Below are 22,650 nucleotides of genomic sequence, written 5' to 3' on the forward strand. Positions count from 1 at the left end.
ACTGAGTTTTGGGCGCCTGGGTGGCTCAGTTGGTTAAGCGACTGCCTTCGGCTCAGGTCATGATCCTGGAGTCCCTGGATCCAGTCCCGCATCGGGCTTCCTGCTGAGCAGGGAGTCTGCTTCTCCCTCTGACCCTCCCCCCTCTCATGTGCTCTCTCATTCTCTCTCTCTCAAATAAATAAATAAAAAATCTTTAAAAAAAAAATACTGAGTTTTGAAGATGTAGCAAAAAAAGTATTTTTATGTTGACTCCATGTTAATATTTTGAGTATATATTACATTAAATATATTATTAAAATTCACTGTTTCTTTTTACTTTTTAACAGTGTGACTAAAAAGTTTCAAATTTTGGTTTGTATTATAATAACTTCTATTGGCTAGCACTGTTCTAGAATTAAGCTCTGTTAAGATTCTAATGTCATGAAGTAATTTGTGCATCTGTTTAATGCTTTTCGTTCTGTTTAATAAAAACAATACATTCTTTTTATTTTAATTCCAAGACCCATCTATTCTCTCTGCAGTTATGGATTAATGGAAAAGGTTCTTGGGACTTGTGAGCCTAAAGTATAGACTGAACTACTTTCAGATTCCATCTTTAACAAATTTTGTATTGGTCAGGTTAAAGTGCATGTTGATTTCTAGGGTGGCCAAGGGAATAGTTCAGCTTTTGAAAAATTTAAATATCTAAGCCTCCAAATAGTTTAATTCCCCAAGAAGAAAATTAAATCATTTTAACCAGAGTAATTTTTTTATAATTAAAAAAAATCCTTAAGCTGAAAGTAAGTTTTAAGTGATGTTTAATACTTTTGATAGAGGTTTAAAATGTGTGTATTACTATACAGTGGAATTCTGGTGTTGGAATTAGAATAAGACTATTTAATGGATACAGTGTTGCTTCTAGACATGATTTATAGAACCAAAACTTTTTTTTTTCTTTTTTTAATTTAAATTTTAGTTAACATACAGTGTTGGTTTCTGGAGTAGAATTCAGTGTTGAGTTTTGTGATTCTTTGAATGTCATTTTCGGTGGTAGAGGGAGGAGCAGACTAGCCTAGTGAATGTGCTTTGTCATGGTGGTTGGAGCCATTTGGACTGTAGCTTTGAGTTTGTTTCCACTGGAAGAAACTGGAAGAGTTGCTTAAGCAGGACTTTAGGCTGGAGTTTCGTAGTGAGTAATTTGAAGTCATTTATAAATAAATAAACAAGTGCACCAAGTAGTAGATGGCTTTAGGCTTCCTGCTGGGGAATTAGGTGCCCTTCTAACCTCTTGGATCTGGAACTGCCTTAACAGAGAGTTCAGAAGTGGGAAATAGCAGACTTTTTTATTCTGGATAGGAAGGAGATGTTAATTAGCACCAAAGTTCAATTGGAAGAAGGCAGAACTCAAAGTTCAGATTTACTTGTGGGTTTGGTAAAGGTTACAGCAGTTGTACGTAACCACTTGGAATAAAAAGTGCTATGGTTTCACTTGATCTGTAGGCTCTTTTGGTTTATGTGTTTTGAAACATTTTGGTTGTTCAAACAAGAAATACATCTGATTTTATATACTGCGTGTGGTTAAAGGAATGAGAAAATCCCACTGTATTATAATTGACGGTTTAGATTTCCTCTCAGTTTGTCCCTTGAATAAGACATCCCGTGGATGTTCTAAAGGCTTTGTTGCCATACAGGATTTCTTGTTCTTTAGGCAGAGACATGTATATCTGCTTATAACTTTTAGGGATAATGCGTGTTTGATGCTTTTTTTCTTTGAGTTACTTTAGTAGGTTTTCTGACTCTTTAAGGGTTTACCAAGAATATAATGACTCCCGGGATGCCTGGGTGGCTCAGTTGTTGGGCGTCTGCCTTCGGCTCGGGTCATGGTCCCATCGAGCCCCGCGTCGGGATTCCTGCTCGGCGGGAGGCCTGCTTCTCCCTCTCCCACTCTCCCTGCTTGTGTTCCCTCCCTCGCTGTCTCTCTCTGTCAAATAAACAAAATCTTAAAAAAAAAAAAAAAAAAGAATATAATGACTCCATGAGCTCAGGCTCTTTGGAATTTAAGCCAAAAGTAATTCTAAGGCAAGGTGTTTCAGACACAGTGACAGTACGTAGAAAGATAAGTTTTTTACATTACCCACTATGAAATATGTATTTAGCAGAATCTGTCTGTAGCAGAATCTAATCACATATGGGCTCCACACCTCCACCCCCTAAAACATGAACATAAAATGGTAATCAACACTTTGTGACTAGATATCTGCTAGTTCATCATTTTAAAATTCTTAACTAGGGAATTTTAGGGCCTTGTAGTGTCACCTGATTCTTATTAATAGCTTATTTTATTTATTTATTTTAAAAGGAGTTTTTTTGAATTTTTTTTTAGAACTTTTTTTTTTCTAAGGTTTTTTAATTTATTTGTCAGAGAGAGATCTGAGCACGCACAAGCAGGGGGAGTAGCAGGCAGAGGGAGAAGCAGGCTCCCCACTGAGCAAGCAGCCTGATGCGGGGCTTGATCCCAGGACTCTGGGATCACGATCTGATCCAAAGGCAGATGCCCAACCGAGCCACCCAGGCGTCCCTGGATGTTGTTGTTATTTTTTTAATTCCAAAGTAATCCTTACACCTTACGTGGGGCTTGAACTCACAACCCTGAGATCAAGAGTCCCGTGCTCCACTGACTGAGCCAGCCAGGTGCCCCCTTAGTAATAGTTTAATAAGAGCACAGCCCCTTTCCATTTTTCTTTTATTAAAACAGTAAGTTTTGAAACCTTCAGATATATATTTAAAGATTTTATTTATTTGAAAGAAAGAGCATGAATGAGCCAGAGGAGGGGCAGAAGGAGAAGCAGACTCCCTGCAGAACAGGGAGCCCGATGCAGGGCTCAATCCCAGGACCCTGGGATCATGACCTGAGCCAAAGGCAGATGCTTAACCGTCTGAGCCACCCAGGCTCCCCTCAAATTCTATTTTTTTTTCTTTTTTTTTTTTATTCTTATGTTAATCCCCATACATTACATCATTAGTTCTAGATGAAGTGTTCCATGATTCATTGTTCGTGCACAACACCCAGTGCTCCATACAGAACGTGCCCTCCTCAACACCCACCACCAGGCCAACCCATCCTCCCACCCCCCTCCCCTCTAGAACCCTCAGTTTGTTTTTCAGAGTCCATCTTCTCTCATGGTTCGTCCACCCCTCCGATTTCCCCCGCTTCATTCTTCCCCTCCCGCTACCTTCTTCTTCTTCTTTTTTTTTTCTTAACATATCTTGCATTATTTGTCTCAGAGGTACAGATCTGAGATTCAACAGTCCTGCACAATTCACAGCGCTTAACAGAGCACGTACCCTCCCCAGTGTCTATCACCCAGTCACCCCATCCCTCCCACCCCTCAAATTATATTTTTAATGCCAAAACTTCAGTTTTTTAAAATTGTGGCAAAATATACATAGCGTAAAAGTTGCCATTCTAACCATTTTATTTATTTATTTTTTAAGATTTTATTTGAGAAAGAAAGAGCATGAGCAGGGGGAGAGGGGCAGCTGGAGAGGGAAAGGCAGACTTCCCCACTGAGCAGGGACTCCAATGTGGGGCTCGATCCCAGAACCCACCAAGGTACCCCCATTCTCACCATTTTAAAGTATACAGTTCAGTGCCGCTAAGTACATTTACTTTGTTGTGCAGTAATCACCAACAACCATCTCCCAGAGCTTTTTCTTCTTCTCAGACTGAAACTCTGTACTCATTAAAACATAAGGGTGCCTGGGTGGCTTAGTGGGTTAAGCCTCCACCTTTTGATCTCAGTTCAGGTCTTGATCTCAGGGTGGTGAGTTTAAGCCCTATGTGTGCACCCAGCATGGAGCCTACTTAAAAACAACAAAACAAAATTTCCCCCACCCCCCTGGTAACCACTGCTTTATTTTTTTTTTTAAAGATTTTATTTATTTTTTAGAGAGCGAGAGAGAAACAGCATGAGAGGGGCAAGGGTCAGAGGGAGAAGCAGGCTACCTGCTGAGCCGGGAGCCCGATGTGGGACTCGATCCCAGGACCCTGGGATCATGACCTGAGCCGAAGGCAGACGCTTAACCATCTGAGCCACCCAGGCGCCCACCACTGCTTTATTTTTTGTCCCTATAGAATTTGACTACTCAAGGTACCTCATATAAATGAAATCATACAATATCAATCCTTTTGCATCTGGTTTATATTTCATTTAACATGTTTCAAAGATTCATCCATGTTGTAGCATATGACAGAATTTCCTTCCTTTTTAAGACTGAATAATATTCCTTTAGGTTTTTTTTGGGGGGGGGGTAAACTTTAATTATCCAGCACTCATCCTACAGATTAACTATTTCTTATGTTCCTTTTACTTAACCCCATCCAAAGACAGTAAGTAATAAACTTAAAAAACATTAACTGCAGCTGTAATCGCATCCCAGAGTTTCTTGTACTTAATCTCTTGTGAGGCAGCTAACCACGTACAGCATATTTAAGCTCAATTTTTTTTTTTTTAAGATTTTATTTATTTATTTGACAGAGAGAGGACAGCGAGAGAGGGAACACAAGCAGGGGGATTGGGAGAGGGAGAAGCAGGCTTCCCACTGAGCAGGGAGATCGATGCGGGGCTTGATCCCAGGACGCTGGGATCATGACCTGAGCCAAAGGCAGATGCTTAACGACTGAACCACCCAGGCGCCCCTAAGCTCAATTTTAAAAGCAGTATTTTCTGCCAAACTCTTTTTAAAGTAGTCTTTAATGATTCTGTTTTCCCCTCATTTATGTAAACTCTTGAATTTCAGAAGAGGAAGATAAATAAAACCAATTATTTTAATTACTGTGGTTGAATTTGCTACCACTTTAGTGACCATGAATACTGAACCTATTTAGTATTAATCTTACCTACCTGTAAAGTGGACCCAGGGGCACCTGGGTGGCTCAGTTGGTTAAGTATCAACTCTTGATTTCAGCCCAGGTCATGATCTCTCAGGGTCATGGGCTCCATGCTCAGTGCAGAGTTTGCTTGAGACTCTCTCTCTCCCTCCCCTCCATCCCACTTGCTCCCACACATGTGCGCTCTCTTTTCCTCTCTAAAATAAATAAATAAATCTTAATAAAAAGAAAAGTGAACCCAGTACTTGTCTAAGCTTTAGACATGCTTGATATTTATAAACGCTCATAGTTAAAGACTAGATGGAAACTAGAACTCAAGAAAAGTTAACTTCTGAGCTGTATACTTTCTACTAAACTCAGAAATCCTTAGGGAGGGGCACCTGGGTGGCTCAGTTGTTAAGCGTCTGCCTTCGGCTCAGGTCATGATCCTGGGGTCCTGGAATCGAGCTCCGCATCGGGCTCCCTGCTCAGTAGGAAGCCTGCTTCTTCCTCTCGCACTCCCCCTGCTTGTGTTCCCTCTCTCACTGTGTCTCTCTCTGTCAGATAAATAAAATCTTAAAAAAAAAAAGGAAATCCTTAGGGAATAAATTATTTATATCAGCAATAAAAGCTGATTGCAGTGAAAAGCAGAATTACTGCTGGTGGAATTTGGTTCTCTTTCTGCTTCTACCTTTGTCTAATAAGATCTGTTGACCAGAATAAAATTGGAGTTAAAATACTGGTTTCATAATAAAAAACACAATTCCACTCTTTAATGTATCAATAGTTTCTCTCTCAGGTACCCCAAATTTAAAGAATTTAGACAACTTTTCATTACCTTTGGCTCTAAAGAGCTTAATTTATCATTTATACATTAGAGCTTATAGTGTTTTCCCCATATCTTTTGCAATAGTTGCAGAATCACCAGTTAGAGCTAAGTCCTTTCTCTGTAATAATTTCTGAGGAACTTTACCTGGATAAACCCGGTTGTGAGACCCTTTGATTTAGCAGAGCCTTATTGATAGAAAGTAGCAGGAATCCTGTTTCATTGACTACTTTGGAATCTCTCATCTTTTTCTGTCGTGCAAAGAGAAGAACTGTTCACTTTGTATTTTACTTTATAGGTCGTGTGTGTGTGTGTGTGTGTGTGGCACAATAACATAAAATTTACCATTTTAACCTTTTTAAAAAAAAAGTAATCTCTCTCCAACATGAAGCCTGAACTTGCAACCCTGAGATCAAGACTTGCATGCTGTACTGATTGAGCCAGTCAGGCATCCCCCATTTTAACCATTTTTAAGTGCATATAGTTCAGTGGCTTTAAGTACATTTACATTGTTGTGCAACCATCACCACCATCCACCTCCATAACCTTTTTATTTTTCCAAACTGGAGCTCTATATCCATTCAGCAATTTCTCATTCTCCCTCCCCCAACCCCTGGCCACCACCATTCTACTTTCTGTCTGTATGAATTTGACTATGTTCGATACCTTATGTAAGTGGAATCATAAAATATTTGTCCTTTTGTGACTGGCCTATTTCATTTAGCAGAATGTCCTCAAGGTTCATTCAAGTTGTAGCATATGTCAGAGTTTCCCTCTTTTAAAGGTTGAATAATGCTCAATTTTATGTTGATATCATACTTTTTTTATCCAGTTGTCTGTCCATGGACTTTTGGGTTGCTTCCACCTTTTGGCTATTAAACATACTAGGAATGTGGGCGTACAAATATCTGTTGGAGTCCCTGTTTTCGATTCTTTTTTTTTTTTAAGTCAGTAAATTTTTAAGGAATTTTACGTGTAATTCCTTCCACTGCCAATCACCTTAGTTCCTCCAAAGTCAAAAAATCATAATCTTCATAGCCCCTCCCTCCCTCCTAAGTACCCTAAAGATACTTAAAGATTTTATTTTTAAGTAATCTCTACCCTACGTGGGGCTTGAACTCACCCCAAGATCATAGGTGCATGTTCCACTGACTGAGCCAGCCAGGTGCCCCAAAAATAACCCTTTTATTTCCGTGAGGCCACTCCTGGGAGGACCGTGGACTGGCCTCTCAAACGCAGTCTCCAAAGCGCTATGACACAAAAATAACCCTTTTAAAAAGAACTTTTGTTTGGTCCCAGTTGACACTGTCACTCCACAATTCTTTTGGTTGGGTTTCTTTGATCTCCACTTGAATATGGACATACTTCAAAAATTCCCCACCATAATCTTTGGGATCCAGTTTCTTTACTTTAGGGCTCCAGAAGTCAAATTGTAGGCATACATTGATTGCTATTTTGGCAAATGATCTAAAATTATTATTCCTTTATTGTTTCTAATATTGAAAAGTCTTGTTACTTCCATTCTCCTCCCTGAGTCTGGCAGAAAATGTTATAAATTGGTCACCACTGCAATAAACTTGGCTACCTGTTTTCAGTTCTTTTGGTTATATACCCAGAAGTAGAATTGCTGAATTATATGGTAATTCAGGTTTTTTGAGGAACTGCCATACTGTGTTTTATAATGTCTGTACCATTTTATTTTCCTATCAGCAATGCGTAAGGGTTCTAATTTCTTTTCATCCTTGTCAACATTCGTTATATTGTTTTTTTTTATAATAGCCATCCTGATGAGTGTGAAAATAGATCCCATTGTGGTTTTGATTTGAATTTCCCTAATGATTAGTCATGTTGAGCATCATGTAATGTGCTGTTTGGCCATTTGTAGATCTTCCTTTGAGGAATGTCTGTTCAAGTTCAAAGGTGCCCAGTTTTGCATCTGGGTTTTTTGGGGGGGGGGTTGTTGTTATTATATTGTCATTTTTATTTTTTAAAGATTTTACTTGAGAGAGAATATGAAAGAGACAGAGCATGAGCAGCGGTAGGGGCAGAGGGAGAAGCAGACTCCCCACTGAGCAAGGAGCTTGATGTGGGGCTCCGTCTTGGGACTTCCGGGATCATGACCTTAGCTGAAGGCAGACACTTAACCGACTGAGCCATCCAGTCGCCCCTATATTGTCATTTTTTAAAAAATTATTTATTTGAGAGAGAATGTGAGAGCGAGAGAGCGCACAAAAGGAGGGAGGGTCAGAGGAAGAAGCAGACTGAGCAGGGAGCACGATGCGATGTGGTCCTGAGCTGAAGGCAGACGCTTAACCAACTGAGCCACCCAGGTACCCCTGTATTGTCATTTTTAAAGGCAAATTTAAAATGTCTTAGTGTTGGGTCTCCTGGGTGGCTTAGTTGGTTAAGCGTCTGCCTTCGGCACAGGTCATGATCCCAGGATCTTGGGATTGAGCCCCACGTCTGGCTCCCTGCTTGGTGGAGAGCCTGCTTCTCGAACCTCTCCCTCTGCTGCTCCCCCTGCTTGTGCTTGGTTGCTCTCTCTCTCTCAAATAAATAAAATCCTTAAAAACAAAACAAAAGTCTTAGTGTTTGTAAAACAAAATACCCCATTAAACTCTATATGCAAGTAGAAGTTTTACTAATTCTTCTGAACATGGTACTTTGGTGAGGAAAAATCTAATTGTGATAGTAAACCACCACCCTGAATCCCTAGGTTGAGGGTGAAGAAAGCTACTGAACTTAGAAACCATTTTAAGAATGGAATAGCTTCCATTGATGTAAACCTTACTCTAGAGTATGGGAGGCAGTGTTGTATATTTCACCCATTACTTACTTGAAGAGAACAGTTTTATCTACAGTATTGTGACTCTGCTATTGACATGGCAAAGCACATATTGTAAAAGGCTGTTAGGAGTTTCCCTTTTTATCATGTTTTCCAAAATCAAGTGACACCAGCTTCCTCTTGAGGAGTCTGATTTTCAGAAATTGACCTTTTTTCCTTAATGTTTTTTTCTGTAAGTTTCAGAGTTATTAAAAACTTTTTTTTCTTTTTTAGGTTCTATTTATTTACTTGTCTGTCTGGCACGCAGAGCAGGCAGAGGGAGAAGCAGGCTCCCCGCTGAGCAAGGAGCCCCATATGGGACTCCGTCCCAGGACCCTGGGCTCATGAACTGAGCCCAAGGCAGCCGCTTAACCGACTGACCCACCCAGGCATCCTGTATAAAGTAGTATTAGTAATAAGAACAGTCACTTTAAAGGATTCCACATTTGAACTGGAGCTTAAAATTAGCATATTGCTTTTCAGAAGAAGGGGAAGCAGTCAGATAATGTAGGCAGGGTTTTTCAGCCTTGGCTCTATTCACTGTTCACAGATAATCCTTTTTTGTGGGACTCTCCTGTGCACCATAGGATGTTTAACAGTATCCCTGGCCTCTGTTCTAATTCCCACCCAGTTATGACAACCAGAAATGTCCCATGGTGGAGGGCATATATAATAGGATGCATGAAATGCCAAGACATGTTTTTGTTTTTACAGATACCCATGATTTTTCACACAGGTTATTAGTGTTAAAGTTCTGGAACCTTAGAACAGCCAATAGTGTTCTTATTAATGAAACATTAAAGAAGAAAGAAATAAGCTTGCAGTTTGCACCAAAGTAATATTTTATCAGAAATTTTCATTTTATTTTTAGATACTGAGTTTAGTTAATACCTTCATTTTACTGAACTTGGTGTACTTTCCTAGGTATTAATTTCAGTCATTTTCACAATTAAGATCTGTAATTTCTTCTAGGCACATCATATTAGGTTTTCTTTTTGCAGAGATGAATTCATTATTGGCCTTTCAAGATGCTGATAAATGAGTAGTGATAATACATAGTGAAGGGTTAGGAGATAGACATTGTAGTACAAGTAAGAAACCAGAGAATGTTGTGGGGTGGGGTGGGGTGGGGATGTCCAGCTACAGAGGAGATAGTTAACACTGGAGCTAATTCTCAAAGGGCAGGCAAGGAGGGACAGAAAGGTGTCTTCTATAGGAATGGGTATGGGCAAGAGCTCTTACATGCTTTGCTATATGCTAGGCAGAGTGCTTAAGCATTTTATAATCACTAGCTTATTAAATCCTTGCCACATCTCTCACAAGTATTATCACCATTTACATTACAAGAAAATTAAGGAATAGAGAGGAAGTAATTTAACCCAGGACTTATGTCTTTAAAAAAAAAAAAAAAGATGCCCATGACTAGAAACTGATATATTGCTCTTTAAAAAAAAAAACCCAAAAAGTTATTTTTAAGTAATCTCTACATCCAACATGGGGCTCGAACTCACAACCTGGAGATCAGGAGTCACAGGTTTTACTGCCAGCCAGGCACCCCCTGATACATTGCTCTTATATGGATAGATCATTAGTGGGTGGCGGGTAGAGTAAGAAGGTGGAGAAAAGGGAATGAGAAGGAGTAGGTAGAAAATTAGTTTGGGGCCAAGTTGTAAAGGGCCCTCTCGCTCTTGTTGAAGAGTGTGGACTTGACCCTGCAAGTATTTGAGCTATCAGAGATGAGTGGTTGGAGGTAGGTGAAAGTTCATAGACCCATAGAGTTGGCAGGACCTTTAAAGGTCATGAGGTCTGGTAATTGACTAGAGAAGTTAAAGTTGAGAGACAAAATTAGGTGTCTTACTCTAGACCACACAGTTGAGTATTTCCTTCCTCATTTTCCTGCTTCTCCCCCTGCTTGTGTTCCCTCTCTCGCTGTCTCTCTCTCTGTCAAATAGATAAATAAAAAATCTTTAAAAAAAAAAATTCATTTGATATGACTCAGTAATTTGTGTTTGTTTTGTTTTGTTTAAGATTTTATTTATTTGAGAGAGTGAGAGAGCGAGCACGAGCAGGGGGAGGAGCAGAGGGAGAGGGAGAGCAGACTCCCCACTGAGCAGGAAGCCCTATGCGGGGCTCGATCCCAGGACCCCTGGGATCACGACCTGAGCCGAAGGCAGACACTTAACCAACTGAGCCACCTAGGCGCCCCGTCTTTCAGTAATTTGAGTAAAAATAATTTTTTTTTAAAGATTATTTATTTGAGAGGGAGAGGGTGTGTCAGTGGGGGGAGGGGCAGAGGGAGAGGTAGAGACTCTCAAGCAGACTCTGTGCTGAATGCGGAGCCAGATGCAGGGCTTGATCTCACAGCCCTGAAATGATGACCTTAGCAGAAACCAAGAGTCAGACGCTTAACTGACTGAGCCACCCAGGTGGCCTGAGCAAAAATCAATTAAAAAAAAATATTTGGGACACCTGGCTGGTTCAGTCTGTTAGGTGTCCAACTCTTGATCTCAGCTCAGGTCTTGATCTCAGGGTTGTGAGTTCAGGCCCTGCTGCTTTGGAACCTACTTAAAAAAATCAGTTTAAATTGGGCAGTGCCAGACCAGAAGTGGTTAGGAGTGCTCTACCAACAGGAGCTAGGGGAAAGCCTTTTTTTTTTTTTTTTTAAAGATTTATTTATTTATTTATTTGAAAGAGAGAGAATGAGAGAGAGAGAGCACATGAGAGGGGGGAGGGTCAGAGGAAGAAGGAAGCTCGCTGCCGAGCAGGGAGCCCGATGCGGGACTCGATCCGGGGACTCCAGGATCATGACCTGAGCCGAAGGCAGTCGCTTAACCAACTGAGCCACCCAGGCGTCCCGGGAAAGCCTTTTAATAGAGAAAAGGTGGAAGGAAGCAAAGCGGGGAAATAATTTTATTCAGTAACAGCTTAAGCATTTGCCTTATTTGGAAAAGCCTCATTGACTGTGATTGGTTGTCTTTAGGTTTGCTTTTCTTTTTATTTATTTATTTAACGATTTTATTTATTTATTTGAGAGAGTGTGTCAGCAGGGGGAGGGGCAGAGGGAGGGAGAATCCCAAGCCGACTCCATGCTAAGTCCGGAACTGGGCACGGGACTCGATTCCACTACCCTAAGATCACAGCCTGAGCCAAAATCAAGAGTCAGACTCTCAACTTACTGAGCCACCCAGGCATGCCTGGGTTTCCTTTCTTAACTTGAGGCATCTATAGGCTTAGGTTTTTGGTTTGCTTACATAGCCTGCTCAGGTATTAGAACCACCTCAGTCTAATGGCCTCCTTGTTTAATTAATTTAACAGCGATCCTCTGCTGCCCCCCCCCCCCACCTTTGGTCATCCTCTCATACACAAGAGAGTAACAAAAAATTTGGTATTAGTGCCACTCTCACTAAAACTCATGGGTTGTGATGTCAAGTCTGTGAAAGAATTGTTTTTGCTGTTCATTTTATTCATCTTATTTCTGTTTCTCCAAGCACAGCGAGACCATCTGATGTGCTGCTGATGGCTACAAATATGAATTTAAGACCCTTGAGAGAATGTACCCACTAGGGAGACAACAGTGACTGTCAGTTGCATAATGGCGAGACACTGCAGTATGCTTTAGGACCCCCTATGAACCAAACCAGTTGAAGTCAAGTAAATAAAGAATGTACCCGAAGGGGCATCAGCCTGTTTTAGCCAAGTGGCTTGTTTATTTCTTATATGGGCTATACTACCAGAGGTGTTGATTCAGGTATAGCAGGAAGTATTTGCAGTGATACACTGTTCAGCCAGTAAGTAATCTAAAGTGGTTCTGGGGGCGCCTGGGTGGCTCGGTTAAGCATCTGCCTTCGGCCCAGGTCACGATCCCAGGGTCCCAGGGGCGAACCCTGTGTTGGGCTCCCTGCTCAGCAGGGAGTCTGCTTCTCCCTCTGCTCCTTTGCTCACTCAGGTGCTTGCATGTGCTCTCTCGCTCTCTCTCTCTCAAATAGATAAAATCTTTAAAAAAAGGGGGGGAGCAGTTCTGTTGTCTAAAACTACCCTAGCAAGAAATTCTAGGGACTTTTGTTGTGCAGCTGTGTCCTTAGTGATAGGAAGGAGCGTTGTTTTCCTGTGCATTAGCAGAGAGAAAAAGCAAGTAGTGGCAAGAGCAAAAGAAAAGGCAAAAGGAGTAAAGGTTCCATATTGGAGATGAGGATCTTCATCCCTGATTTTGGGGGAGCTGTTCACCTCAAGATGGTGTCTGCTTCTGGGGAGGAACCTCCCTAGCCAATTTTAGATCTTCAACTGGTGTGATACAACTTTTTTAAAACTAAAAATAGTGAGACAAGTGGCATTGTTTTATTTATTTTTGCTTATTTGTTTAAGGTCTGGTTTAATTAGATAGCTAGATTCTCATAACCGCTCCTGTATTCAAACTGTTACTATAATTTGTGTGTGTGTGAAGTATATGAAGAAGATCTGGCCTCACACAGATATGTAATTGAAATAAAGAGGACCTCACAGACTCCCTGAAAGGACTTTGGGGGCCCCCAGGTTCCTGAAGCCACATTTAGAGAACTCTTGCACGAAGAAGATAGGATTATCTTGAAGATTTGGACCTGTAAGAAATTGGATATAGAGGAATTATTACCTGATGTGGTGATACACATTCCATTTAAGAAATTACATGATTCCCCCCCGCCCATTTAATAGAAATATGAAGACAGTGGGCGTGTTTTGAGTTGCCAAAGCCTGATGGAAAATCTGCATTTTGCATCTTTTTGCCCTCTTCACTCAAACTTCTGTAAGATGTAGGGAGAAGATTTTTAGCTACCTGATAGAAGAGAGGTTGTTGGAAAGGTGTCGCTTGAGACTGTATCTGCTTTTTTTTTTTTAATGAGAGACAGCGTGAGAGGGAGGAGGGTCAGAGGGAGAAGCAGACTCCCTGCTGAGCAGGGAGCCCAATGCGGGACTCGATCCCGGGACTCCAGGATCATGACCTGAGCCGAAGGCAGTCGCTTAACCAACTGAGCCACCCAGGCGCCCCGAGACTGTATCTGCTTTTAACAAACGGACCCTCTTAACTTCTAATTGCAAAGTTTCCGAGTTGCTTAAACTGTTCCTTTATCCTTTTATGTCAGATTTTTGTTTCTCAACTTAATTTGGTTAAATGCTTTTGATCATTCAGCTTTAAAAAAACATAAATATTTATCATAACCAAATGTTTACAAACACAGGGATACAGATGTTAACGTCTGTTATTGGATGATACTCTTGTGTGAACAGATTTAGCCCTGAGTCATCTTAGAAATAGTATACCCAATGCCTTGACATTTTCAGTGAAGAGTCCAACGCTCACTATAGTTGTGTGTAAAATGGCTATAGAAACGGATAGTTGATTATTAGACCCTATAATTTGGGGTGAGAGAATCCTGGCATCCCGATTTCTGTTCTCTTATTAAGAATTATTATGTAGTAGGGGCGCCTGGGTGGCTCAGTCGGTAAGCATCTGCCTTCGGCTCAGGTCATGATCCCAAAGTCGTGGGATCGAGCCCCGCATCGGACTCCCTGCTCCGTGGGAAGCCTGCTTCTCCCTCTGCTGCTTCCCCTGCTTGTGTTCCTCTCTCGCTGTGTCTCTCTGTCAAGTAAATAAATAAAATCATTCATTAAAAAAAAGAATTATTATGTAGTAGAGGTCCCTTGGCTGGAGGGCCTTGTCCCTGCCCTGGCGGCCTAGGCCCTTGTAGACCATGGCAAGGGCAGATCTGCGAGATGGGGATTCTAGAGCTGCAGGTGCCTGTCCCTGAAGCCAGAGGAATGGTTCTCTGATGCAGATACTTGTACTGGAGGGGAGCTGGTCCAGCTGGGGGGGAGGGAGGGGCAGCTGGGTCCCAGTGGGGCTCAGGGAGGTAGGCTTCTCCCCAAGCTGTGGCTGCCGTGCGGAAGACAGGGAGCACCTGCCACAGGTTATCACTGGGCACTGACCAGTATCCTCCATATAGTTTTGTTGGGAGGCCACCTGGTTTCATGTACTCCTAATTGCTCATACAGCTGCATGGCCAGCTCAGGTGCCCTTTAGTACAGCTTTATGTTTATTCCTTTTTTTATTTTTATTTTTATTTTTTTAAAGATTTTATTTATTTATTTGACAGAAACATAGCAACAGAGGGAACACAAGCAGGGGGACTGGTAGAGGGAGAGGCAGGCTTCCCGCAGAGTAGGGAGCCTGATGTGGGGCTTGATCCCAGGATGCTGGGATCATGACCTGAGCCAAAGGCAGACGCTTAATGACTGAGCCAACCAGGCGCCCCTCCTTTTTTTATTTTTTTAAAGATTTATTAGAGAGAGAGAAAATGTGAGTGGGGGGAGGGGCAGAGGGAGAGAATCTTCAGGCAGACTACCCACTGAGCCAGTCCAATGCAGGGCTTGATCTCATGACTATGAGATCATGACTTGAGCCAAAATCAAGAGTTGGATGCTTAACAGACTGAGCCACCCAGGCACGCCTATGTTTATTCCTTTTTATCTGCTTCCTAATAAATTGCCTTTTGTAATTTCTGCATTTTATTTTCCCTTTTATTAGTAAAATGTGGTTCCTATTAAAGCTATTTTAAAAAAGAATTGTTAAGTAATAGTTGCTTATTATATTTTTCCATTATGGAAATTTCTATAAGATCTGCTTCTTAGTTTTCTTAGTAATCTTTTTTTTTTTTTTTTTTAAAGATTATATTTATTTCAGAGAAAGAGAGTGTGAATAGGGGAGCCCAGCTCAGGGCTTGGTCCTAGGACCCTTGGTTGTGAGCTCACTCTCTCTGAAATAAACACAGTCTTTAAAAAAAATTTTTTTAATGCGTTTTTTTTTTTTCCCCAAATTCTTTACCATTTAGAACTTTTTTTTTTTTTAAGATTTTATCTATTTATTTGACAGAGACACAGTGAGAGAGGGAACACAAGCAGGGGGAGTGGGAGAGGGAGAAGCAGGCCTCCTGTGGAGCAGAGAGCCTGATGGGGGCTCGATCCCAGGACTCTGGGATCATGACCTGAGCCGAAGGCAGACACTTAACAACTGAGCCACCCAGGCGCCCCACCATTTAGAACTTTTAATTGATGTTGAAAATGTAATATTGATGTGACCAGGTAAATTTAAAGTTCACTTTCTTGAAACTATTAGTTGATAAATCATCTTTACTACTACTTTAAAATAATTTAGATTGGAATAGATTCTGATTAACTACTTCTGGCTTTCAAGAAACAACTATAAACTATATATCATATGCCCCCCCCAAAGATTTATTTATTTTTAGAGCATGCATGAGAGAGCAGAGAGGGAGAGAGAATCTTAAGCAGACTCCACTCTCAGTGGGGAGCCCAATGAAGGGCTTGATCTCAGGACCCCAAGATCATGACCTGAGCCGAAATCAAGAGTTGGACTCTTAACTGACTAGGCCACCTGGGTGCCCCTATATCGTATGCTTTGATGAACTATTGTGATTCTTCAGTTTTAACAGAATTATGAAAAAAGGAATTTTTAAAAATTAAAAGTGACATGGCTCTTCTGGGCACTTGGGCTTTTTATCATTTTAATAGGACTGAAAAGTATTTGGGGATCTAAATTTATGCCCCCGTTTTGATTTATGATCTTTTTTTTTTAAGATTTTATTTATTTATTTGAGAGAGAGAATGAGATAGAGCATGAGAAGGGGCAGGGTCAGAGGGAGAAGCAGACTCCCCGCCGAGCAGGGAGCCTGATGCGGGACTCGATCCCGGGACTCCAGGATCATGACCTGAGCCGAAGGCAGTGGCTTAACCAACTGAGCCACCCAGGCGCCCTTGATTTATGATCTTAAAATCCATAGTACATTTAATAGACTACACTGGAAATGCACATTGCAGTTCAGATTAGCATATCAAAATGTGAACTCAGAAGTTGAGTCATTTTATCATTTTGTAATTCATTTTAAAACCTTTCCCCCTTTGGGGTGCCTGGGTGGCTCAGTTAGTTAAGCTTTGGACTCTTGATTTTGGCTTAGGTCATAATCTCAGGGTAGTAAATAGAGCCTCCTGTGGGGCTGTGTGCTCAGGGTAGAATCTGCTTGTCCCTCTCCCTCCTCCTCTGCCCCTCACCCCCCCAAATATATAAATAAATAAAAATAAATAAGTAAATAAATAAATAAATAAATCGCTAAAACCTTTCCCCCTTTGTAGTTATTTCAAATTGGTCAGCAGAAAATTCTGCCAGTTAGATTGTACATTTCCTTTCAAAATTAGTGTGGTAGTAGGGAATTCACCAAGAGTGCAATGGCATTTATAACAAATTTATCACTGTTTTGTATTTTAAAAAATCATTGTTGCTATTTTTTTTAAGATTTTATTTGAGAACGAGAGAGAGCGAGAGAGAGTGCGAGGGCACAAGCTGGGGGAGGTGCAGAGGGAGAGGGAGAAGCAGACTCCCTGCTGAGTGGGAACCTGACTCAGGGCTTGATTCCAGGACCCTTTTTGTTTTTAAGATTATTTGAGAGTGAGCAAGAGAGAGAAAGCACACACGAGAGGGGGAGGAGCAAAGGGAGAAGGAGAAGCAGGCCTCCAGCTGAGCAGGGAGCCTGATGCAGGGCTCAATCCCAGGACGGGACTCCGGGGTAATGACCTGAGCCAAAGGCAGATGCTTAATCGACTGAGCCATCCAGGCGCCCCTCACCTCCATTTTTATGACACATACGTCTTATATAGAACTTGGTGTTTATTGCCTCACTCATTCTTTCAATAGTAGAAATTCTGCTCTTGTCTGCATTTACTTTACCACTGCTGCTAAGGAATTTTGGTGTTTATAATATTGGCAGTATTGTAATTAAAGTATTTTCCATAATGTTTTTTTTATGAGTCAGTGGAATTAAGTTGATAGTCCTATAACGTATTCTATACTGTAATCATGTGGTGGCTTTGCCAATAATCTTGTATTACTTAGAGAACTTAATACATATAACAGGCATTTTTTTCCATTCTGTGCTAAACAGATTTATTAACCCTTAATTTGAGTGAACATATAGTATCCTGTTCACCTAGTGCTAGTAACACTATTTTTACTGAGTGATCTAGAAAAAAATTCTTTTTATAGGGAAAACTGAAGCCTAGGTATGTATAGGAAGCCTTGCAGTGACAATCTGTGGTCCTGTCTTTAAGGCTTCTATCCCAAGTAGTTTGTATTTTGTAACTCACATAGGTCCTTTTGGATCTTACTAGCATAGGTTTATTTCTCTATGTTTCAAACTTCAGGGAGCTCTGATAACCTAGTGACGTTTTCATCTTTTGCCCTAGCATGTGAGAGCTCAATAAAAATGCTGTGTAAATTCTTTGTTATAATACCCTGTTTTCTTATGTATTTGTTTATTTTTTTAAAAAGCAGTGGCAAATTTGCCTTAGTTTGTTGAGTTGGATTTATTTATCTGGCTGGTTTAGAGATTGTCTTGGCTGTGAGAGCTGTCGTTTTAGCTCAAATGACAAAAACTATCAGGTCTTTCCTCTAGTAGGTATGTTTGAGGTGGATTAAACCTCCTCCTCCCACTTCCCCTCACCCCCGGAGTTATTTGCTTAAAAGATAAGCCTTCCACAATAGAGAGGGGAAAAGTGTGAAGCAAAATTTCAGAAACCTGTAAATAAATACCAGACCCTGTAATTAGCTTTTAATTAATATATTTGAGAATGCTATAACAGAACAAAACCATGGCAGTCTTTGCACATCCGGTACTGAAAAGAGACTTTCCTATTATTCATATAGTTCTTAGGCATAATAAACTTGTTTAAATATATCTCTCTTAATGTGAATGTGTAGGTAATACTTTCTTGTCTTTCAACTGTCTCCCCCTTTTGAGGATTGTATCAAACTGAAGAGTAATAAATTCTCAATTTCATTGACTCATTTCCCACATTACTCACAGAGAAAAGAGCCTAAATCAACAAGACTCAAGTAACTTACGTAATATTTCTTCATTAGTCCCCCAAATACTTAAAAATTAAAATTACCTAGGAAATTGTTTTGGATATTTTTGTTTTCCTCAAAATTAATGCACCCCTGAGATGATGGTGGGGGTGGTGGCAGCAGCTTCATTCATTGATGACTGTCATATTCTAAACTCTGTAAACCTGTGGGTTATTTTACTTAATTCATAACCCTGCAAGATAGGTATTTTTATTATTTCCATTTTGTAGATGTGGAAACTGAGGCTTAGCAAGAGGTTAAATTACTTGTCCAAGGTTACGTGCTGTATACATCTAAGTCAAAATTTGAATTGAGGTCTCTGAATCCAAAACCGTATATTCAGTGTTCTTTTATTATTACCGTTAAGTGACTTGCATTTATTAGTCTTACTTCATTTGGAAAAAGTTGTTCCCATTTTGCACAGAATGAAACGTTTGTCTTCAGGGGGCGTGTGGTGGTAAAAGATCAACACTTCTGCTTCCTCAGGTTGAGGTTTGCTCTGTTCTGCCTTCCAAGGCGGGGGAGTGTGAAGTACATGTGAAGAGGGGAGGGCGGCCAGAAATCCCAGACCTGAAATGTAGATGATTGCTTTTAATTGTTTCTACTTGTTGATTTTAAGAAGTTTTATATGCTGCTCATTCTCTGTTTTGTCTTTTTTTTTTTTTTTTTGTCTTTCCGCAGCACTGATTCCAGCAGTAGTTCGAGTGACGACTCTCCCGCCCGATCGGTTCAGTCAGCAGCCGTCCCAGCACCTACTTCCCAGTTGCTTTCATCCCTGGAAAAAGATGAGCCACGTAAAAGTTTTGGGATCAAGGTTCAGAATCTTCCAGTACGCTCTACAGGTAAAAGTTTATATTGCTGTACTTCCCTGTCTTGCTACTATTGGGGGGAATGTGAGACTGAGAATCTTCAGTTGTGTGCTGTGACAACAAGCTTTCTTCTTGTGGTTCATTAATATTTAATGCCATGTAAGAAAAAGCAAGTGATGATTATAACTTTATGTATATGAAGATTGCATGTTACTTGTATTTACTATAGACACGTGCATATATGCGTATATATTATTATACACATTGTTGTACATACATACACAAAGACTGTATGGTGCATGTTCTATAAAGAAAGCATGGTTATTTTTTTTTAAATATGCTATCTAGGTTAAATATTTTGAAATTAGGGAAAAATTGATACGATGAAATTGTAGAAATATTATTTTCAGTTAAATTTATTATATTGTCCTGGAGTCCTGTGTTCTGTGAAAAAACTTTGAACATAAAACTATGATAGGAAACCCACTTCAAAATATTAACATTTTAAATGAGGAAAATCATGAATAATGGAAAAGTCTAGTTAAAAGCTATACTGAAGTCCTTTTTACTCTTAATATTTTTAATTGACAGTCGACCATGCTATATACTGTTACTTCTACATTAGGCATATTGAGTATGTAAACAACTGTTAGTAGATGGTCAAACCAACAAAGACCAAACTTAGTACTTCTTAGGTAAGTGCATTTCATGATTAAATTATTCATTAACTCAGCCTCTAAAACCTACATAACCAGGTTTGTGAATAGAGCTATTGAGGCCCATGTGTTGGAGTGGATGGGGAAAAATTTGCTTGTCTTTCTATACAATTTTAATTTTTATAATGAAGCAAATTAACACAAGACCCTCCAGATAGTATTATTCATCTGTAGAAAACCTTAGAGTTGTTAGCATGTTACATTCTGCTTGCCACACAATTTTATCATTGACATGATGCTTGGAAAGCTAGAAATACAGCTTTCTTTCTCATGTCTTTAAAAGTTTTATATATGTGTGTATGTATATGTGTATATAAAATTTTTATTATGGAAGTTTTAAACTTAACCAAAAGTAGTAGAGGCAAAATGAACACCCCTTACTCTGTACCCCGGATTTAAAAATTGTCAATATTTTGCCAGACTTGCTTTATCTGTTTCCCCCTTCCTTCCTTCCGTTCTTGTTGTGTGTGTGTTTTTTAAAGTGAATCCCTGATGTTATTACATCGTTTCATACCAACTTAAAGATACATACTTCTGTAGTTGTTTGTAAAATAGGAGGGCGGTTTTTCCGCATAGCCACAGTGTCATTCTTATCTAACAAATAACTATCTTCCGATACTCAGTTTATTTTCACAGTTGTACAGGAGTCTCTAAAATGCGATTTTAGGGTTATCTTATTTGAAAGAGAAATGTTTTAATGCTAACAAAATTTAGGTCAAAAAATCAAGCTAAAGATTTCTTAGCTTACTTACTGAGTTGTAACTAAATTAGAAAAATAAGCACCTTGTTTTTTTGGGGGGGATTTAGATACAAGCCTTAAAGATGGCCTTTTCCATGAATTTAAGAAATTTGGAAAGGTGACTTCAGTGCAGATCCATGGAGCTTCAGAAGAGAGGTATGGTCTGGTATTCTTTCGGCAGCAAGAGGACCAAGAAAAAGCACTGACTGCATCAAAAGGAAAACTTTTCTTTGGCATGCAGATTGAAGTAACAGCATGGATAGGGCCAGGTAAGAGAAAGGAGGCTAATTTTTAGTATAATTTGTATTTCAGCTTATGAAAAGGCAGCATCTTAGCGTGAATCTGGATGCCATTCCAGCTTTATTTATTGACTTACTTCCAGTGTCTTCTATTTTAAAGACTGGGTACATTTGTTGTTCAAGTTAATAAAATTACGTTTTGGTTAGGGAGGGTAAAGATAGTTCTGTTCCTGTAAGGGAGAAATGCTGACTTTGAAGAGTCTGAAAGATGGAGTTTTAGCCCTTTTTCGAATCCTGCCTTCCCCAAAAGGATTGAATTGAGATAAGGATATAGTTCTTAGGAGAATGACATCAGAATTACCTTGAATTAGAAAACAGACTACTTGTTACACTGATTTGAGGGACTAGTTAGACCAGTTTTATTTCTATTATGCCCAGCACAAATTGGATCTGTTGTTCTAGTTTCCATAACCTTGAGAGATAGTGACAAAGAAAATCAGGGTTGGGTCTTAGGAGTGTGACCCACTGAGAGTTTCAAGGGGACATTTTTTTAGTATGAACCTGCCTGTAAGACCTGTTATAAGGCAGGAAGTCTTCTCAGGCATGGCTTGGGTCAGTGTTTCTTCTTTTTGAGAGCCACCTGTAGTGCTTGTTTAAAACTCAGACTCTTTGACCCTGTCTCAGCTTAATGGTTCAGAATTCACATACCCAAGTTTGGGAACCCCCGATTTAAGGCAACTTTGTAAGTAAATTTGTGGAGGAGTACACAGAAATGTTTAAATTATGCAGTCACATTATGTAGCTGAGACAAAGTTCAAGACTAAGACTTTGAGGGGTACCTGGCTGGCTCAGTCTGTGGAGCATGTGGACCTTGATCTCAGGGTCGTGAGTTCAAGCCCCATGTTGGGGTGTAGAGCTACTTAAAAAAGAAAAAAAAAAAGACTAAAACTTTGAGTGGAATTTATAGGGTAAACAGCCCATTCTCTTGGAATATTCATTTATTTGGCAATTAAGAAAAAATAGAATTTCCCTGATAAGAGTATGTAAATGTTATTTGTGTATATTAAAACAAGCACAGAGTTGTTAGAAGGAAGACTGCAAAATGTGCATAATTTTATAATGAACACAGGAATTCAAAGGGATTATAGGTTATGCCCTCACGTTCCCTCCTCTGCCAAGTTTGAGATGTACTGGCCTAAGTTACACTGAGCTGAGTGCGACTCAGGAATTCTTATTTAACATATTTAGAACAGGTCACAGTTGGCCTGAGGACTGTTTAGATTGTCATATAATCTATATAGAAAGTTTTTAGAGCTGTATATAATTATTAAGTAACGGGGATCTAATTCAGGGGCATTATTAATAGATGTCCCTCAGATCTCCAAGTCATGGGGCTAGCTTGACATTTTTACTGCAAAAAAGCATTTTACCTAATTAGTTAGCACCCAGGATATAAATTAGGCTTTAACCATGTGCCATTGAAGATTTTGAGAAGTTTGGTTGGTTCAGGCATAGGAAAGCTTGAAGGTACTTTTCTCAGATGGGACAGCATGAAATACTTGTTGAATGGGATATTTGAAAGCAGTCGAATGTGAGTATGGAGACATGGATGGAATTATGTTGTTGGATGGTTAAGTCATAAATATTTTGTATTGAAACATATGGAGCTGATTGTTTCCTGAGGCCAAGGACCTCTTGG

The 22,650-nt window shown here is 40.0% G+C and overlaps 1 protein-coding gene across 3 annotated transcripts in view; it reads left to right on the forward strand.

The window, feature by feature from the left end:
• Nucleotides 1-22,650, forward strand: part of SPEN (spen family transcriptional repressor) — a 95,328-nt gene that overhangs the window by 45,248 nt on the left and 27,430 nt on the right. For 2 of the 3 annotated variants that reach the window (XM_081817545.1, XM_081817543.1), the window contains 2 exons: nt 19,130-19,290; nt 20,781-20,981. In XM_081817545.1, the coding sequence (XP_081673671.1) occupies nt 19,130-19,290; nt 20,781-20,981 (362 nt within the window). The remainder of the gene's footprint in view (nt 1-19,129; nt 19,291-20,780; nt 20,982-22,650) is intronic. The other variant, XM_081817544.1, reaches the window with a different exon arrangement.

Source organism: Leptonychotes weddellii, chromosome 4, assembly GCF_054177405.1.
Source record: "Leptonychotes weddellii isolate Sample4059 chromosome 4, ASM5417740v2, whole genome shotgun sequence".
NCBI lineage: Eukaryota > Metazoa > Chordata > Mammalia > Carnivora > Phocidae > Leptonychotes > Leptonychotes weddellii.